Source organism: Sinohyriopsis cumingii, chromosome 15 (genome assembly GCF_028554795.1).
Source record: "Sinohyriopsis cumingii isolate HCF-2022 chromosome 15, ASM2855479v2, whole genome shotgun sequence".
In the NCBI taxonomy this organism is placed as follows: Eukaryota; Metazoa; Mollusca; class Bivalvia; order Unionida; family Unionidae; genus Sinohyriopsis; species Sinohyriopsis cumingii.
In genome coordinates this window covers 46,606,257-46,625,394 of record NC_142975.1, presented here as the reverse complement: position 1 = coordinate 46,625,394, position 19,138 = coordinate 46,606,257, and the positions used below count along the sequence as shown (strand labels likewise).

General features: G+C 37.9%; 1 protein-coding gene across 2 annotated transcripts in view; it reads right to left on the bottom strand.

Annotated features, from left to right (window-relative positions):
- Positions 1 to 19,138, bottom strand: part of LOC149781736 (dnaJ homolog subfamily C member 11-like) — a 117,214-nt gene that overhangs the window by 49,179 nt on the left and 48,897 nt on the right. For both annotated transcript variants that reach the window (XM_089935848.1, XM_089935847.1), the window contains exons 7-8: positions 11,164 to 11,231; positions 5,609 to 5,673 (exon numbers count right to left, since the gene is read on the bottom strand). In XM_089935848.1, coding sequence (XP_089791974.1) covers positions 5,609 to 5,673; positions 11,164 to 11,231 — 133 coding nt within the window. The remainder of the gene's footprint in view (positions 1 to 5,608; positions 5,674 to 11,163; positions 11,232 to 19,138) is intronic.

Genomic DNA, 19,138 nt, shown 5'->3' with positions numbered 1-19,138 from the left:
GTTTCTTTGAGAATACTTACCCAAGTATAATACTTAAGGAGAACTGCAACTTCCCGCAAATCCAGCCCTCCCAGGTTAAAAATCTTTAGAAGGCGCTCACCAGTTATTATGTACTTTTGAGAGAGTGACATATGTAAGGTGAAGTTGCTTGCATTTACAACATGCACAGTGGAGAGAATGGTGGCACACCTCTATGCTACATTAATGTAATGTGGATGATATTTCTTTGGATATTGTACTTTTGGAAATTGTACATGATTTAAACACACTGCTAACTAAAATGAATGCTCCCTTGTGCTATAAAAAACAGCCTGAATTAGTCTGAAATACACTATCCATAGCAGCTATTAAAATAGGGAAAATGAATTTTGCCAGACTAGACAATACCAGCTTCTGAAAGTGCAATGAATGAATTACCAAATATATAAAATGTAAAAAAAGCTATTGGCTCTTTAAGTTCAGGAAGTGAAAATGACCAAGTAGAGCTAGCACTATTTTGAAAGGTGCACATCTGGAGTAAGGCCAAGCTGTATACTCTATAACCCATATTACACCCATCAATCATACACCAAAATAAAGGGAATTAAAGGTTCTTTGAATTATACCTAAGATATACAAAGTCTTTTTTAAATAGCCAGTATAACCAGTGAGGAAAGCCGGGGAAATTCTTTTTCTTTAAATTTCTAACCCTATGCAAAATACAAAACCATAGAGCACCACCTTAGCTAAAAAGCTAAAAGTTATCTGCAAACCTAGGTGGCAGTCAGGCAGAGTGATCTCCCCTTGGTACAGGGATTGGTGCCAAATCCCAAGAATACCTCAGTTACTACTGCAGCAGAAGGTACACTCCCTGTATGGATGTAACTGCAGGGAGGCTGGGAGGGTGTTATGTGTATTATGATTGGGTAAGCTTTCTACAAGAACATATTTTACTAGAAAAAAATGGATTCTTTAAATCTGTTATCTAATCATAATACCTTATGAGAATAGGTAAGGGGTGGAAGGAGATAATCCCCTTATCACGAAGATGCCACCTTTAGTCCCATAATGTATTTGAGACAACTTCTGAATAACCTAACCGGAGAAGACTACATCTGTTTGGAGTGGTTTCGAAAAGGGAAAATTGTCTCCACTACAAGTCATGAAATGTCTTATGATGCAGTCAAATGCCCTGGAAAGGTGACCTGTTGCACCATGTCTATAGGTCCTACCAGATCAATTTGAGTCCTTTGGGATGAAAGATCTCTTAGATAAAAACTGGAGAATGTCAACTCTGATCTCCATCCCATGGCCTGGATATTGTCAATTAGAAAACAGTTCCAGTCAAATGCTATGATTGTGGCAACTGCCCAAGCCTTGTGAGCCGAAATGCATAACAGATTCATTTATGCTGGGTTTATTTCTCAATGTTCAGAGTGAATAATCCATTTAATCCAGGATGAAAGGTCTGTGCTGATTATCTTCTTGTTCCTGTTTCCGAGGTAAAAAAATAAATATGATCACCCTCGATGTAACGGTTATGTCATTTTAAAATACCACTTCAAGACTTGTACTGGATCTTGTAGGTGGTCTTGAGCTTAGGTGTCCAGAGTAGACAATATCTGGTTACCCATGGATGGGAGCCTGTTCATGGCAATGAAAGAGGGTGCCATCGTGAGTGAAACTGACCCGTTTTGTCTGAACTGCATGTAATTTAGGTCAACTGATAAGACATTTATTTATCAATTATGCTGCCATACCTAATGCATATGAAGAAGCAGGTCTTGTAAGAAAGGCAAGTCAATGGTACCCTCGCAAGTGGTGTGTGCTTCATGAGCAATACCGATCCATTGTGTTGAAACTGTAAGTAGGTTGGTCCACTAAGAAATGTGTTGCTAATCATGCCTGCCAAATGCCAAAGTAGCAAGGAGGCGGGACTTGTATGATATGTGAACTAATTAAGCTCTTGAGAGCAGTTCAACTTATGTCTTGTCCTGCATGGTTAAACCCCATGAAAATTACATCTGGGCAAGGGTCCAGTGACTTTGGCCAGTTGAAATCCAAATGACTAGAAGACCAGACAAAGGTTGGGACATTTGGTAATCCACCTTGTCACTAGTGTCCATAATAAGTTGATCCCATCAAGCATGTGTCATATCAAACTGAGGGATGAAAAGGCCGTTCTGTTTGTAGGAGTTCCTGCTTGCAGAAAAATGTGTCTGCCAATACAGTAGCCATCCTAAGAAATGTCAAACTGAAACCTGGATTGTTGTTGAGGACATCACTTTAGAAAATCCCAAACATTAATATACTGGTCTGGTTACTTGTTCCATTTTGCTGTTTAAGATCAGTCACCATAGTGAAGTTAATGGGAGAATGAAAACTTTATTCCCATGTAAGTTCATCAGCCACCAATGACAGGTTTCCAAAAAATGGCATCCATTTTGATGATGTGGACATATAAATAATGATCCTAACAGGGACATGCTCCTATGTTAGTCAAAAAAAGTAGGAGACTTGTTCCACCCCATCCCCGTGTTCAGATCCATAATGGTTGTGATTACCAAAGGATGTGTTAGCAGAAGTAGACATCAATGCAAATCAAAAATAATAAAACCTCAATGGCTGCTGATTGAGAGAGTCACTCCAATTGAGACCCCAAAAAGTGACTAAGGACGAAGACATCTGCTGCTGTAATGTGCAAAAGAAAAAGGCATGGTTGGAATCAGTTGAGTCTCCAAGTTCATTAATTAGATGCAGATTTATGCATTTAAAAATTGAAGGATGAACCATTTGCAGTTTTTGATCTTGTCTCTGATGAGGAAATTGACACAATCAAGAGGCACCTCCATGAACTCTTCCTGGACCAAGATACAAACAAGCTTCAGAAAGCACAGACCAGCAAAGTTGCCTCATAAAACAGATGGGTAAAAACACATTGCTGTTTGAGGCAGTAAAAATTTCAGATAAGAAAATGTGATGAAGAAAATTACTGCTTACCACCTCACCTACCATGCAAACAATTACAGTGGCTGCCTGACCCTGTTGCTGATGGAACTGGTGAACATTATAAGCCACATGAAGTTGTACAAAACCTAGACACAGATGAAACTGATGGACCATCTTTGCACAACATAGCAGGCACAACTCCAAATCTAAATGTGCCAACAACAGAACTGAAAAGATCACAAGGTGTGGAAATAGCTGATGTATCATAGAGAGAAGAGGATGACAGTCCAGGCCTACTAATCTCAAATTTACATTTGAATGCCAGAGCTGTGGTTGATTGTGCTGAATGCAGGAAACCAAATGATATATAGTCATCACAAGTTGACAGAGAGACAAATGACTTCAGTCACCACAGAAACGAGAAAGTTTGGTACACATGTAGGGTATCCATTTTAACTCCATCAAACAGTCTACACAAAAATGTGAAGTGCCCAAATACAATGACATATGCTACACCAGCACATGGAAATAAAACTCTATGTTGATACTGTGCTGAACAAGGTATACAGTGAGCTAAAAATGCAACACAAAACAGTTCTGCCCAATGGGACAATCTTTGCAGGAATGGGAAAACTCCAACTGTACAGCATCCATGTGGTTGCAAGATCACCAAAATAAAATAAGTTTCAAATTGTTTTTCATCTTTACAGGGTTTAATGCCATTTCCTGCAAATTTATTAGCTATATATGGCAACTAGCATTAGTTGTGTCGGACCTACTGGCAAGCTTTCTCGCATGTAAATATTCGTCTTCATTAAGGCTTGAATAGATTGAGGTGAGATGGTTGAGACTTCAAGGCAGACACCTTATACATTTTACATTATGCATTATGGCTTTAATAGCTTTATTACAATTTATTTAACTTAACTGACGATACCAATCAAGACATTGTAATCAGAATCTTTCACTTTTGAATAAGATGACAGTAGGTGTATGTCATGGTTCTAGCTCATAAATTATTTTATTGTCCATGGTATTTTGGTTTTAAGTCAGTACAATAATACAAAATATGCTGTGTTCTATGAGCATTTGAAACATTGCACAAAAATGATTTTATAAAATTGTTCCTCAGACTATCCATTTTTTAAAATTTGATATCCAGCTGTAATATTACATGCACTGTGCAGAAATTACTATTTGTAAAGATATTAATTAATCTGACTGCCTTGACTTTTACGCATATTTCAGTCATTAGTTGGCCAATACCCAGCAGTTGTTTTTAATATGAAGTAACATCATATATGACACACATTTAATGATATTTAAATTGATGTTTGTATCAGTTTTAATATTCTTTGAGCATTATATATGGCCACTTGTTTTCTGGGTGGTTTTTGTTATAATTTGAAATATCCAACTGTAATACTGCAAATGTTTTGCACAAATTACTGTCTGTAAACAAATAGTTTGATTGCCTCGCACTGTTATGCATATTTCTGTTTTCAGTTAGCAAGTTGTTTGACTCATATCCAGCAGTTGTATTATATATGACGCACCACATTTAATGATATATTAAGTTGCAGCTGGTATATATTGTAATACTCCTCAAACAGCATTTGGTTTTCTGTCATGAGTGTTATCAATTTTCTTTCTTTCACTGTTTATTTGCCTGTAGTTTTACGATGCATAAAAATTCAGCATTCTGAAAAGTATATTTGTCCTCTTCATATATAATGAAATAAATATAGAAGTTTACATATATTTTTATTATTTTATTTTATAAGAATCAGTGTAAGTGCAATTAATTCACAATGTGGTGGTACTGGGAAAAAAATAATTTTTTAAAATTCATCATCAAAATAAAGTCATTCCAAACTAACAAAATTTATTTAGTACATAATAACTACCGGCAAGCCCAAACTTTAAAACCAATGCAATAGAAAACACATTTATTTTTGCCTAATAGATGATATCCATTCATTGTCAGCATTCTGACATGTATGGTAACCATAATATCCATTCATTGTCAGCATTTTGATTTGTATGGTAACCATAATATCCATTCATTGTCAGCATTTTGACATGTATGTTAACTATTGATGATATCCATTCACTGTCAGCATTTTGACGTATGTGTAACAATTGATGATATCCATTCATTGTTAGCATTTTGACATGTAATTATTGATGATATCCATTCACTGTCAGCATTTTGACATGTATGTTAACTATTGATGATATCCATTCACTGTTAGCATTTTGACATATTGTGGTAACAATTGATGATATCCATTCACTGTCAGCATTTTGACATCTGTGGTAACTATTGATGATATCCATTCACTGTCAGCATTTTGACATCTGTGGTAACAATTGATGATATCCATTCATTGTTAGCATTTTGACATGTAATTATTGATGATATCCATTCACTGTCAGCATTTTGACATGTATGTTAACTATTGATGATATCCATTCATTGTTAGCATTTTGACATCTGTGGTAACTATTGATGATATCCATTCACTGTCAGCATTTTTCTTCAGATGCTCTAGTCTCCTACAATATAATCACCACTCAATAAAATCTTTGCTTTAGAAAGCAAAGAGAACAACATTCTTGCAAAATCTAAGTAAAATATTTTTTTAAAGACTTCAAATCCTTTTTATGTCTGACTTACTTGAAGTTACACCGGGACGGAACCCTCTGTCAGTGGCTTGCAAACCACATGAAGCTGTACCAACACTGGAAAATATTAATCATTGGTATTAACAAAAAATCTCCATCTTATGTTGTCCTTACAAAAAATGTCACAACCCTGTCATCTTACCTTTGATGTACTGACCCATCAAATGACATAAATCTTTGAAGTTTGCTTGTGAATTTGTATTGTGATTACTGTACAAACACAAGTACAATCTTAAGATATAAAAACAAATGAACAACCTAGTTTAGGTACCTGTGGAACTGAAAAATCAAACAATAATGTGTTATTACATACTTTACGAACAATCACATTAGTAAAAATGTGTTATAGCATTCAGTATTTCACCATAATGATCCAAGCACATATTTGTTTAAAAATGCTTCCTCATGTGTAAAGCATGTGCACATAAACTGGAATTACCTTTTTTCCCAGTCAAATTTCCACAGGTATGAAAGATAGAGTTAAAACAAATATATGTAACATTAAAGTTCATTTAATTATGGTCTCAATTGCTAAAATTTGATCATTTTTCAGAAATTCTACACCTTCTCATGCTATTCATACATTCCTTTTAGCCCGTTTCACTCCTATAAAAGTTTTCAAATGTGGTGTGATTGTCAAAGCAAAAGTTACACAACAGTGGTCTCCCCTGCCAAAGAAAAGATCACTGTTGCCTGTAACAGTGTCTGCCTGTGATGATGACATGTACATGATTGGTCTGGCTGGACCACCATTAAATGTCAGCAGTGATGCAATAGGTTGTTCCATTAAGATATGTACTGTTTGCGGCAGGGCTCCGAGTGGCTTAGTGATCTAAAGCGCTCACCGTTCCGGATCACTGCCATCTCACCTCTGTCTGCGTGGGTACAAGTCCAAGGCTCGGCTGCATGGGTAAGTGGGAAAGCCTGCTAGTAGCTTCTCGTGGATCGGTGGTGCTTCTTCCCTGGGTTTTCCAAGGTTCTTCCTCCACCAGTTATACTGTCTGCCATGTATAGCCTATCTTGCGCTGAAAAATGGTGTTAAACCCTAGAACAACAACTGTTTGCAGCAGCAGGACCCTGACAAAACTGTAACTGTGTCTGGAACCCATGAATGCAAAAATCACCCGATTTCTTCTGGATTGGAGAGCTTTCTGAATACAGAGATTCAATAATCCGAAAACTCATAATAAAGGAGTATAAGCAGTAATCGTGATGGCCTCTGAATCTGTACGTGTACATTTCTTGGCTCTCTGATCTGCCTGAGCCAATTGCTTGGCTATGAAACTTGAACAATTTCCTCCAACCAGCAAATGTTAAATGTATGATTCAAACTGTATCCAACAGAACTAATATAAGAAATGTGACTACTCCAGCTAACTGAAAACCTTGCACCAAACATTAAAACCTGACCATTTGTTGCTGATACCCGTAATCAGAGAAAGCAAAATAATGGTGTTTACATATGAAGTCAATTAAGGGTCATGCTGAACTTACTTTGTGGACACTATGGATTAGAGAAATAATTTTTAAAAAAATCTAATTAAATTAAATTATTTATTTTACACAGAAAAGGCTGAGTATTGTACAGAACTGCAAGTGCCATAATAGTCCATTTTTCAAGCAATTAGGATGGTACCAATTAACTTACAGTAGGATTCTTTGATAACATGTGCAAATTATTTTGCTACGATGAAGCCATGGCAAGATTAAAATAACAAATATTTCCTTGACTTGAGACAACTCAAAGGAATCATTCAGATGATGAAAACAGAAGCAAAGTGGATTGAAATTTGTGAGGCCTCATATGACACATCCCAATCAGACATGAGGATTAAAAGGCTATTAACAGGATTTGGCATCAATGACTTTTCAAGGGAGACCACTCGATTCTGATTTCCACCTAAGGGGGCGCTCACCAGTTAATATGTACTTTTGAGAGAGTGACGTATGTAAGGTGAAGTAGTTCGCATTTAAAACATGCACAATGGAGAGAATGTTGGCATACCTCTATGCTATATTAATGTAATGTGGATGATATTTCTTTGGATATTGTACGTTTGGAAATTTTACATGATTTAAACACACTGCTAACTAAAATGACAGCTCCCTTGCGTTAAAAAATCAGCCTGAATTAGTCTAAAGTACACTATACATAGCAGCTATTAAAATAGGGAAAATGAATTTTGCCAGACTAGACAATACCAGCTTCTGAAAGTGCAATGAATGAATTACCAAATATATAAAATGTAAAAAAGTTATCGGCTCTTTTTTATACAATTTACCTCTGAAGTTCAGGAAGTGAAAATGACCAAGTAGAGCTAGCACGTTTTTGAAAGGTGCAAATCTGAAGTAAGGCCAAGCTGTATACTCTATAACCCATAGTACACCCATCAATCATACATCAAAATAAAGGAAATTAAAGGTTCTTTGAATTATACCTAAGATATTCAAGGTCTTTTTTAAATAGCCAGTATAACCAGTGAGGAAAGCAGGGGAAATTCTTTTTCTTTAAAATCCTAACCCTATGCAAAATACGAAACTAGAGCACCACCTAAGCAGGAAGACAATCTTTCTTTGCTTTTGCTGCTTCATGAAGTCAAATGATGCAGTGAATATCATTTTTAGCTGGGAAGGACTGGTTTTGAGAGGTAGTGTATGTAATTCCAACAAGATCAGGTTATCTGAAGAAATGTAAATTGCAAGATATTATCATACATGCAATGATGCTAAATCTGAGTTTTTCATAATTCCTTGGGGCCCAGAACACACAGGAATGGTAAAGTTTTACAATATCAAACTATTTTAGGTATATTTCCAAATTTTAAAAAATTACAAGGTCTATCAATTTCTTATTTGCTCTAATTCTGTCTATAACTTATGTTTCTTCTATTTTCTAATTTTTAATAAGTTTACAGGCATTTCAAGATCAGTCAGTGTCATTCAGATTTTTCCTACACCTCTACTGAATTTCGAATGAATTGGTTCTCATTAGCAAATATATATTATTTTATGATTGGAAATAGGGCTGGTATTTACTTCCAAAGTTGGCCAAATGTTTTTACCATGCACAACTCAATATTAATAGGCTTGTCTGAAACTACATAATTATAAAAATATTATTTACTGAATATTCTGAAATACAAGGTCCTAGTTCATGTCATCACATGTTTGGTCATTCTATGATACATCACCAATGGGAATCTAAGTTCAATTTTACCAACTGTATGACACACTTGTCAGCAGGTAACTGATGGTGCAACTTTATGTAGAGTGTTGTAAGGAAGAGATGAAACACATTTCATAACTGATTAGCTTAGTGTTGTTGGCTGCACTGACTCCATCTGATGTTAATACAAGTGAATAATCTTGACTGGTCTTTCATTTGTGCTCATACCAGTAGTAGCACAGTTTTAATCATTGAAGCAACTACCATTTCTTTTCGGCATATTCCTGTTCTTTTGCATTCTTTTATTTGGGGTATTTATGGAGATTAATCAACAATATTAAATACATTCAAAACACTCCAAATGATATCAGAAACAGATGGAAGGATGAATAACAGTATAACATAGGCACATAATACTTGTGCCCAAGTTGATAATCATGTATGCTTCTTATCAAATACACAAAGAAAAGAGTATGTCAGTAGCTGAAATTTGTTAGAATGATACAATCACAGAGAGGGGCCCCGAGTGGCTGAGTGGTCTAAAGTGCTCTCTGTCACAGATCACTGCCATCTCACCTCTGTCTGTGTGGGTTTGAGTCTCGGGCTCGGCCAATGTGGACATGTGAGAAAGCTTGCTGGTAGCTTCTTGTGGGTCGGTGGTTCTTTCCGGGATTTTCACGGGTTCTTCCTCCACCATTAATACTGGCCGCCATGTATAGCCTATCTTGTGCTGAAAAAATGGCGTTAAACCCTATAACAACAACAACAATCACAGAGATATGTCAGTGTGGTTGAAATCGGCCAGCATCATACAATCATCCCATCTTTTTGACTGATTTTATGGTAGCTCACAAACTGCTAAATATTTTTCCAAGGTGTCAAATAATTTTTGCTGACTTTATTAATTTTTTGGATTGTGATTATTAAAATCACATGGTATTTTTCTTTGTTGTTATTAAATAAGAGATAAAAGTTGCAGCAATATAATTTTACATCTAATCTCATTGGGAGTTCACAATGCTACAATGCATCTAGGTAAAATGTCACATAATATAGATGATGTCCAATGTGATAATGTCATTTTAATCTGTTCAACTTGTGTTGATTTCACAAAAGTACCCATTCTCAAGTAACAATGATTAATCTTGATCACAATGAACATTAAATGGTAGACAGCCATATGCAATGAGACCGAAAGCTCAAAGGGTCAATCTATGATCTGATGACATCAGTATTAGATCAAGGATGGAAACGTCTGTAAATCATATTCAGAATTTATCACTATTGATAAAATATGTAGAGCATGCACCAGTTGCTGCATGGAACCAGTTACTGCACAACTGTTATAAATTCATAATTCAAAATAGTATTTTAAGTACCTACAGGGACAAAATTTACCTAACACTAAGGTTTCTTTTCTTCTTCCGATAGTTCAAAATATACTGCAGATTATGTTAAGAGTAAGTAATAGTGTTGGAAATCTGCAGAAATTTTTAAAAGCAATGCTTTGGGTCATCATAATTGATCAACCATCATATTCGATTGGTCAACATCATAACAATGTGATTAGTAACATATTTGACTTTTTCGTAAAGATTCTGTTGTAAACAAGTTGAACTGTTAAAAAAACAAAAACTTAATCTTTTATGTTTGATTATGGTGATTGGTCGTTTGACTTTTCCAGCCAAATTTGAAATATTGTAAGTACTCAACACACCACTACTAAGTAATGGTAATGGTCATGTGGTTCAGTGTGGCATGTGGTACAGGGGTCATGTGATAACTGCTTGTGTGTGGCGAATGGAACAGACCAAATGGAAGGAGGACCCAAAAGATGGCAGTCAATGATACTGAGGAAAGTAAATATGTATGTTGCTACAACATCCTACCATCTGAGTTAAGAATTGTTAAAGGCTTTCAGACAAGTTGGTATTGAATTATAATAAGACATTCAATAGTGTAAAGATGTTTATAAGGGCCCCCAGTGGCCGAGTGGTCTAAAGCGCTCTCCGTTATGGATCACTGCCATCTCACCTGTCTGCTTGGGTTTGAGTCTCGGATTCGGTCAATGTGGGTATGTGAGAAAGCTTGCCAGTAGCTTCTCGTGGGTCGGTGGTTCTTTCCAGGGTTTTCCCGGGTTCTTTCTCCACCATTAATACGGGCCGCCATGTATAGCCTACCATGTGCTCAAAAATGGCACTAAACCCCACAACAACAACAACAACAAAAAAGATGTTTATGTGGAGAAAAGAGAAAATATTTGAGCAAATTTTAAGCCATTCAATAGAATGATTTACATCTTTAGAATGCTAATGTCTTCTGATCATACATTATGTTCTGTAGGTAACAACAGGAAAGGATAAAATTATGTGTGAACTTACATTCTTTTGGTTAGCTGTCTGGATACTTTCAAATTCACACTTTTTGATGTGCCAATTGTTGTTTCTAGCTGCAATACAATATAAAGTGGAATAAATGCAACCAAACCAGTGCAGAAAAACACATTTTAAAAATAAACAGTTATTTACTCTCATTTCAGTAAACTTTTGTAGTCTATTTTCTATGAGGTCAACAATGCTGTGTATTAAGACTTTCCAAGGAAAAAGACAGGTGCTGTGGTGGCACAATGATTACCAAGCCCAACTCACGACAGAAAGGTCTGCAAATCCTACCATCTGATCTGACCAGCTAAGCTACCATAGCATGACCAAAAGGCATGCAAATTCTACATTCTGATTTGCCCAGGTAAGCTACCCTAGCATGCCCAACACATCACCAAAAGGTCTGTAAATCCTACCATCTGATCTACACAGGTAAGCTACCATAGCATGCCCAACACATCACCAAAAGGTCTGTAAATCCTACCATCTGATCTACACAGGTAAGCTACCATAGCATGCCCAACACATCACCAAAAGGTCTGTAAATCCTACCATCTGATCTACACAGGTAAGCTACCATAGCATGCCCAACACATCACCAAAAGGTCTGTAAATCCTAACATCTGATTTACACAGGTAAGCTACCATAGCATGCCCAACTCATGACAAAAAGTCTGCAAATCCTACCATCTGATCTGATCAGCTAAGCTACCATAGTAGGACCAACTCATGACCAAAAGGTCTGCAAATCCTACCATCTGATCTGACCAGCTAAGCTACCACAGCATGCCCGTCACATCACCAAAAGGTCTGTAAATCCTAACATCTGATCTACACAGGTAACCTACCATAGCATGCCCAACTCATGACAAAAAGTCTGCAAATCCTACCATCTGATCTGATCAGCTAAGCTACCATAGTATGACCAACTCATGACCAAAAGGTCTGCAAATCCTAACATCTGATCTACACAGGTAACCTACCATAGCATGCCCGACTCATGACAGAAGGTCTGCAAATCATACCATCTGATCTACACAGGTAAGATACCACAGCATGCCCAATTCATGACAGAAGGTCTGCTCTACACAGGTAAGATACCACAGCATGCCCAATTCATGACAGAAGGTCTGCAAATCCTAACATCTGATCTACACAGGTAAGCTACCATAGCATGCCCAACTCATGACAAAACGTCTGCAAATCCTACCATCTGAGCTGACCAGGTAGGCTTCATTGCATGCCCAACTCAAGACCGAGAGGTCTGCAAATCCTACTACCTGATCTGACCAGGTAAGCTACAATTGCATGCCCAACTCAAGACCAAAAGGAATGAAAATTCTACTACCTGATCTGACCAGGTAAGCTACAATTGCATGCCTAACTCAAGACCGAGAGGTCTGCAAATCCTACTACCTGATCTGACCAGGTAAGCTACAATTGCATGCCCAACTCAAGACCAAAAGGAATGAAAATTCTACTACCTGATCTGACCAGGTAAGCTACAATTGCATGCCCAACTCAAGACCAAAAGGTCTGCAAATCCTACTACCTGATCTGACCAGGTAAGCTACAATTGCATGTCCAACTCAAGACCAAAAGGAATGAAAATTCTACTACCTGATCTGACCAGGTAAGCTACAATTGCATGCCTAACTCAAGACCAAAAGGTCTGCAAATCCTACTACCTGATCTGACCAGGTAAGCTACAATTGCAGGCCTAACTCAAGACCAAAAGGTCTGCAAATCCTACTACCTGATCTGACCAGGTAAGCTACAATTGCAGGCCTAACTCAAGACCAAAAGGTCTGCAAATCCTACTACCTTATCTGACCAGGTAAGCTACAATTGCAGGCCTAACTCAAGATCAAAAGGTCTGCAAATTCTACTACCTGATCTGACCAGGTAAGGTACCATGCAAATATGTCCTTGGGCAAAGCATATTACTCAGATTGCCTTGTCACTAAATAATCTACTTGTGTCGCTGTGCCATAAAACACAAACCAAATCAAGCACTGCCTAAATATCACTTCTAAAACTGAAGTTTTGTATATCACTCATTTTAAAATAAATACATGTTATTATATTATTTTCATTTTTCTACTTAGGGCTGTTCCAGTAAAACATATACCCCCCGAGGGGAAGGCACTTTCAAATTCAACCAACCCACAACAGAAGCAATTTAAAAAAATTATGATCCACCGTCAGATGTGTTTTAATCGAGAAACACTGCCCCCTACAGAAGTATATTTTTTAACATAATTTCTGGCTATGGGTTAGTGGGCGGTAGAAGCGATTTTAATATTGGGTTGGGGACAGAAGCGATTTAAATTACAGCTGGCTAGAGGTAATCTACTGAATTCATATACATCATATAATTTTTTTTTGTAATAATATTATGTTTCTTATCTTATAGGTGTTGTTTAATGTTGTAAAGCACTTAGAGCTTCTAAAGATTAGGGGCTATACAAAGTCCTCATTATTATTATTATAATCTACTGCATATTTTTATTTGTATTCATTCATTATAATCAGTCTTTTATCCTTTTATTTGTTTGTCTGTCAGCCAAATATGTCTCTGACAGCAGCAGGGAAGTTGTACAGACCAGACTGTTTCACCAAAATAAAGCCTCCTACGAGAACTTTCTCCGTAGAAGCCTCAGAAAGCAAAAATAAAGCTTCCTACGAAAATTAATTTGCGTAAATTCGTCACCGATTGCAATTTTTGTGTGCAAAATCGATGATTCTGGACAAAGAAAAAACGAAGATTTTAGGGGGGGGTAGGAAATTTATTCCGTCAACGAAAGTTTGTCAAAGTTTGGCTGCTGATCCTAATTTTACCTCGCATTAAAACAATATAGTTGAAAATAATATGAGTCGCAAAGCTAGTAGAGTTGGAGAACCTCATTCTGCCAGATTAGCGCGAGAAGAATTAGCGGCAGTAAAGAAACTCATCCTGGCAAAACAACTATTTAAGAAAAAAGTTCGTGATTACGAAGACGCGCAATATGGAATTACCGAGATATCGTCAAAGTTGTTGAGTCCGGTCACTGGAACAATCGAACAAGTCGCATACGGTGACAAAAAGGAAGATAAGGAACTTAGAAAGCGCGGGCTTATTCCCATGACAAGAGACATCGAGCAACACACTCGATTATTGCCGGAGCGAATAGTACAAACACAAACACGAGCACAAGCACGAGCACAAGCACAAGCACAAGCACAAGCACGAGCACAACGAGAACAAGCACAAGCACAACGAGAACAAGAACAATGAGAACAAGAACAACTAGAACAAGCACTAGCACAAGCACGAGCACAAGCACGAGCACAACGAGAACAAGAACAACTAGAACAAGCACATTGAGAAGAAAAGATTGAAAGGCATTTGGAGGAATTAAGGGAAAAACAACAAGCGAAACAAGCACAACGAGAACGGATAAAAGAGGAAGAGGAAGAAGAACAAGCGCAAGAGGAAGAAGAACAAGAGCAAGAAGAAGTAGAAGAACTAATAGAGAGAGAAAAAAAAGAAAAGAAGGAAAAGAAGGAAAAGGAAACAGATAATCTCGCTAATATAAGGGATAAATTTAGGGAAACGAAGTTTCTCGAAATGAGGATAAAATTAGACAGCATTGATCCTAATGATCTTGAGGAACTTGGTTATTTTGCAAAGCGCAGCTTTGATAGTCGACATCAATATTTAACAGATGCGGGATCAGATTTTTATAAAACACGAGATCTTTGGATAAGGGCGATATATCGAATAAGATATAATGAGAAACAAGCCCGGGGGGTGAATTTTGCTCATGTTGAAAATTATGCAAAAGGTGAATTTACGGGAACATCGATGGAGGAAACTAGAAAAATTAATTATAGTTTTCCCGCCGATGATTTTACATACACTGGACTTAAAAAATTAAATGAAGGAAACTTGGTTGAAATTGCCAAGTACGGTTATAGAGAAAAAGGTAAATATTTGGCTCCCAGAGCTGAAGATAAATATACCGCCGAGGAATGGGTTCCCGTTGTGTATTTTGCCTCAAGGAGAGAAAAAATCGATCCGTATCTTCCAAGTTATCAGAGATTTAAAAAAGCTGTAAGAGAATTAAGAGAAGAAGAAAAAGAGGAGGAATTCGAGGACGCGTCATCGTCATTTCCAAAACCAAAGACAGGAAGCGGATATACCATTTGCCCTGACAATGTTGTCAACGATGTATCTCGCCTTGAGATATTAATCGGAGGAAAACGAGCCGGAAATAACTCTCGCGAAGTAATCAACGAAGCCTCAGATATTTGTCAGCGATTATTCCGCGGCGGTGTCATTGACTCTCACATTTACAAGGAACTTGTCGATGAGCTCATCGATTAAAACAACACAATTGAAATAACATGATTGTTCACAAACATCAACGCAGACCCAAACAGGTCCGCATAGTAAACTCTCGATTGCCCGTGTACAAATATATTCACGGTAATGGATTCGGCGATATTGTTAAAAGTCTCGTTACGCGAGTAATACCTAAAATAGGACCCGTGATCAAACAGCTCGGGTTAAAAGCAATAGGAAAGATTGGCGAGACTGTCGTTTCTGGTATCGGTAATTTGGCCAGTAAAGGCTTCAATGTTGTCAAAAGTAAAATATTAAATTTAATGCGCAAAAAACAACCCGTCAAATTGCCTATCACCAGCGAAATGCCACCCGAAATCAGTAAGGTCATAAACGACGCAGCAAATAAAAAAATAAACGACCTAGCGCAGGAAGTTGCTAAGACAAATATAGCGCAGGAAGTTGCTAATACAAATCTAGTAAAGGAAGTTGCTAAGACAAATCTAGCAAAGGAAGTTGCTAACACAAATCTAGCAAAGAAAATTGCAAATACAAGCTTCATTTCAGGCAGCGGTCTTCGTTTTAGATGATATTCTTAATAATAAATGTTCGCACAAGTGTCAAATGAAGTGTTTGACATGGACGAGCCTGTAGGCAGAGACACATCAGTGCGAGATTTCCAGTATTTCTCGTACGACGCAGTTGACCCAAATACACCTAATCGCTTGGAAATTCAAGTCCACGATACAACAAGATATTTTCTTCCATCTGAGGCATATATCGAGGTTATTGGGAGAATTGTGAAAGAAGATGATACCAACTACGATGCAGATTATAGTGTTGGGTTTGTCAATAACGGCATTATGGCATTATTCAAGAGTGCCACTTACATGATCGACGGAAGAGAGATCGAATCAATAACGGACAACGTTGATATAGCAACGACGATAATAGGCCTAGCGAGATACTCGGATGATTTTACCAGGTCAGCCGGTCCTAGTATGATGTTCGCCAAGGATAATTCCAATGAACCGGATTATTCCCCGTATGATACCGGCAGACTGCGAAATCTCGCTAATGATGCCTACGTCACCGACACCCGTGTAGTGATTGGCTCCAATTCCGGTTACAACCTTGGATTTGCCACGAGAAGAGCTATGTTAAGGGGAGTTGAACGAAGATTTTCCTGTGCAATTCCGCTATCTCACATTTTTGGATTTTGCAGGCATTTCAGAAAAGTTATTTACGGAGCAAAACACACGATAATTTTCGTTCGAGACGCTACTGGCAGTAACAGAGCCATCTGGCGAGATCCTGGCGATGCAGGTAAGGTAATCCTAACTAAATTTACCTTGTGGATGCCAGCGATAGTTCCATCGATGCTCGAGGAAGAAAAATTATTATCATTTGTGAATCAAGGCGGAAAATCCGTCATGTCCTGGTTGACAACGATGACCGACTCCTGCGATGTTAATATCAACGGAATATTTACCTGGCGAATTGCGTCACAACAGGGCGCTTCGGCACCTAGACACATCTTTGTTGCTCTTCATGCTGCAAACAGATACGATCAACTTCACAGTCATATGATATTCGATCAATTCGCGGCAACAAACGTTTCACTAAGGATAAACGGCCAGCAAGAACCATCAGAGGAAATAGCCATCGATTTTGAAAATAATTCGACGGCCCGCGCGTATCATCGCTTGCTAAGTTTCATGGGACGCGATCAAAATATCGATACCGGATTGCAAATATCACAGTTGGATTTTAATACTCGCTATCCCATCTATTACTTCTCCTTGGAACATCTCGACTTGGTAAAACAATCCGTTGTCGATATCCATTTCAAAGCCAGAATTAACACAGCAGGAGCAGCAAGAGCCATTGGGGTAATCCTCAGCGATAGAACAATGATCTTGGAAGGCATCAGCGGTAGAATGAGAGTCATCAATGCTCCCGTCGAGAACATGTGATAAATTCCAAATTTAAATTAAGCGGTTATTAATATGCCATATGAACACGTCAGTGTAACTCTGACCCCGGGTCAGATAAAAAAACTCCAAGCAGCGATATCAAAGCGAAGCGGTTTGAATTTAACCCTGAAAAACGATCAAATTCACGGTGGGCCTAACAAACTATCGCTAACTAGAAGTCAACGTGAACGATTTAACAAGGCCAAATCATTAAATTCCGGCGTTCATGTGAGTCTCTCCATAGGCGCCATCAGAGACATGGTCAAAACAGGCGGAATTCTTCCTTTTTTGCCTCTGATAAAAATGGCTCTTCCGGCGATTGGAAAGGCATTAGGATTAGGCGCGCTCACAGGTATAGGTTCCCAAATCGGTTCCGCAGTAACAAGTAAAATTACCGGAGGGAGATACCGTAAAAAAAAGGGAGGACGATTTCCCATCCTCTCTCCCCTAATCGCGAGAATGTTGCAAAAGCAACAAAAAGGATCCGGCCTTTATCTAAGACGACCCCCAATATACGGATCCGGCCTAAGTCGAGCCTACCAGCCTCAAATTTAGATCTAATCAGCGAAGTAAAGAAAAAAAAAATAAAATTTTTCAGAGGCGTATTTATGCGAGATCAACTACCAGAAAAACCAAACCCTACCGAGACAGGAATAATAAATCTCGATAAAAATACCGGCCCTGGCACGCACTGGGTTGCCTACGCGATTAATCCTCGCGAAGTTATTTACTTTGACTCTTATGGATTAGCACCGCCAAATGAATTTATCAAATACGTGTCAAAACTAAATCTTCCGATTTGGTATTCGACTCTTCCAACACAAACATTAGCGGATCCACCAATATGCGGCCCAGAGTCAATTAATGTTCTTGACGTAATTTCAAAATCATCCGGTCCTTATCACAAAATTTTATTTGAATACACCGTAGATAAATATCATGGTTGACATTTACGGTAGATCCCTCTTCAGGAAGGAAAAAGCAGAAGTGACTGACGTTGATCTATCAAAATTCGCAACCAAGAGTGATATTAACAATCTTTTATCGCTGTCAGAGGTGGACCCTGGCGAAGTTGCTGTTTTTCAAAATACCGAAGGGCGATTACAAACCAGCAACGTGAAAATAACTGATATAATCAAGCGAGAAGAATATAATGATCATATCAGTCAATTTACTCGCCAATCGGAGATGGTATTAAAATCTATAGCTGATATTACCGATCTATTAGCGGTATTGCCACTAAAGGCTAATATCACAGATGTGGAAAAATCCGACAGGGAACTATCAGCGGCGATGCTTCTAAAGGCCGATAAAGCATCACACGACGATCTTCAGGATAGAGCGACAAAAAGATTTAGATCGCTAACTAACGATCTTAAAAAACTAGACGATACATCAAGTAAACTCGGTAAAAAACTCGACGAGGATATAAAAAAATTCATCGAAACCTCCTCAACTACACACGACAATCTCAACGAGAAAATAAAATCCATCAACGAGGAAATTACCAAAATAAATACCGCGATGGGTCAAAAAGCCGATAGAACATCACATAACGATCTTACCGAGAAAACAAGAAAAATAAACGAAGATATCGCCCAAATCAACAAAGATATTGAATCGGCACGTGAACTAATATTTCAAAAAGCCGATAGAACATCACATAACGATC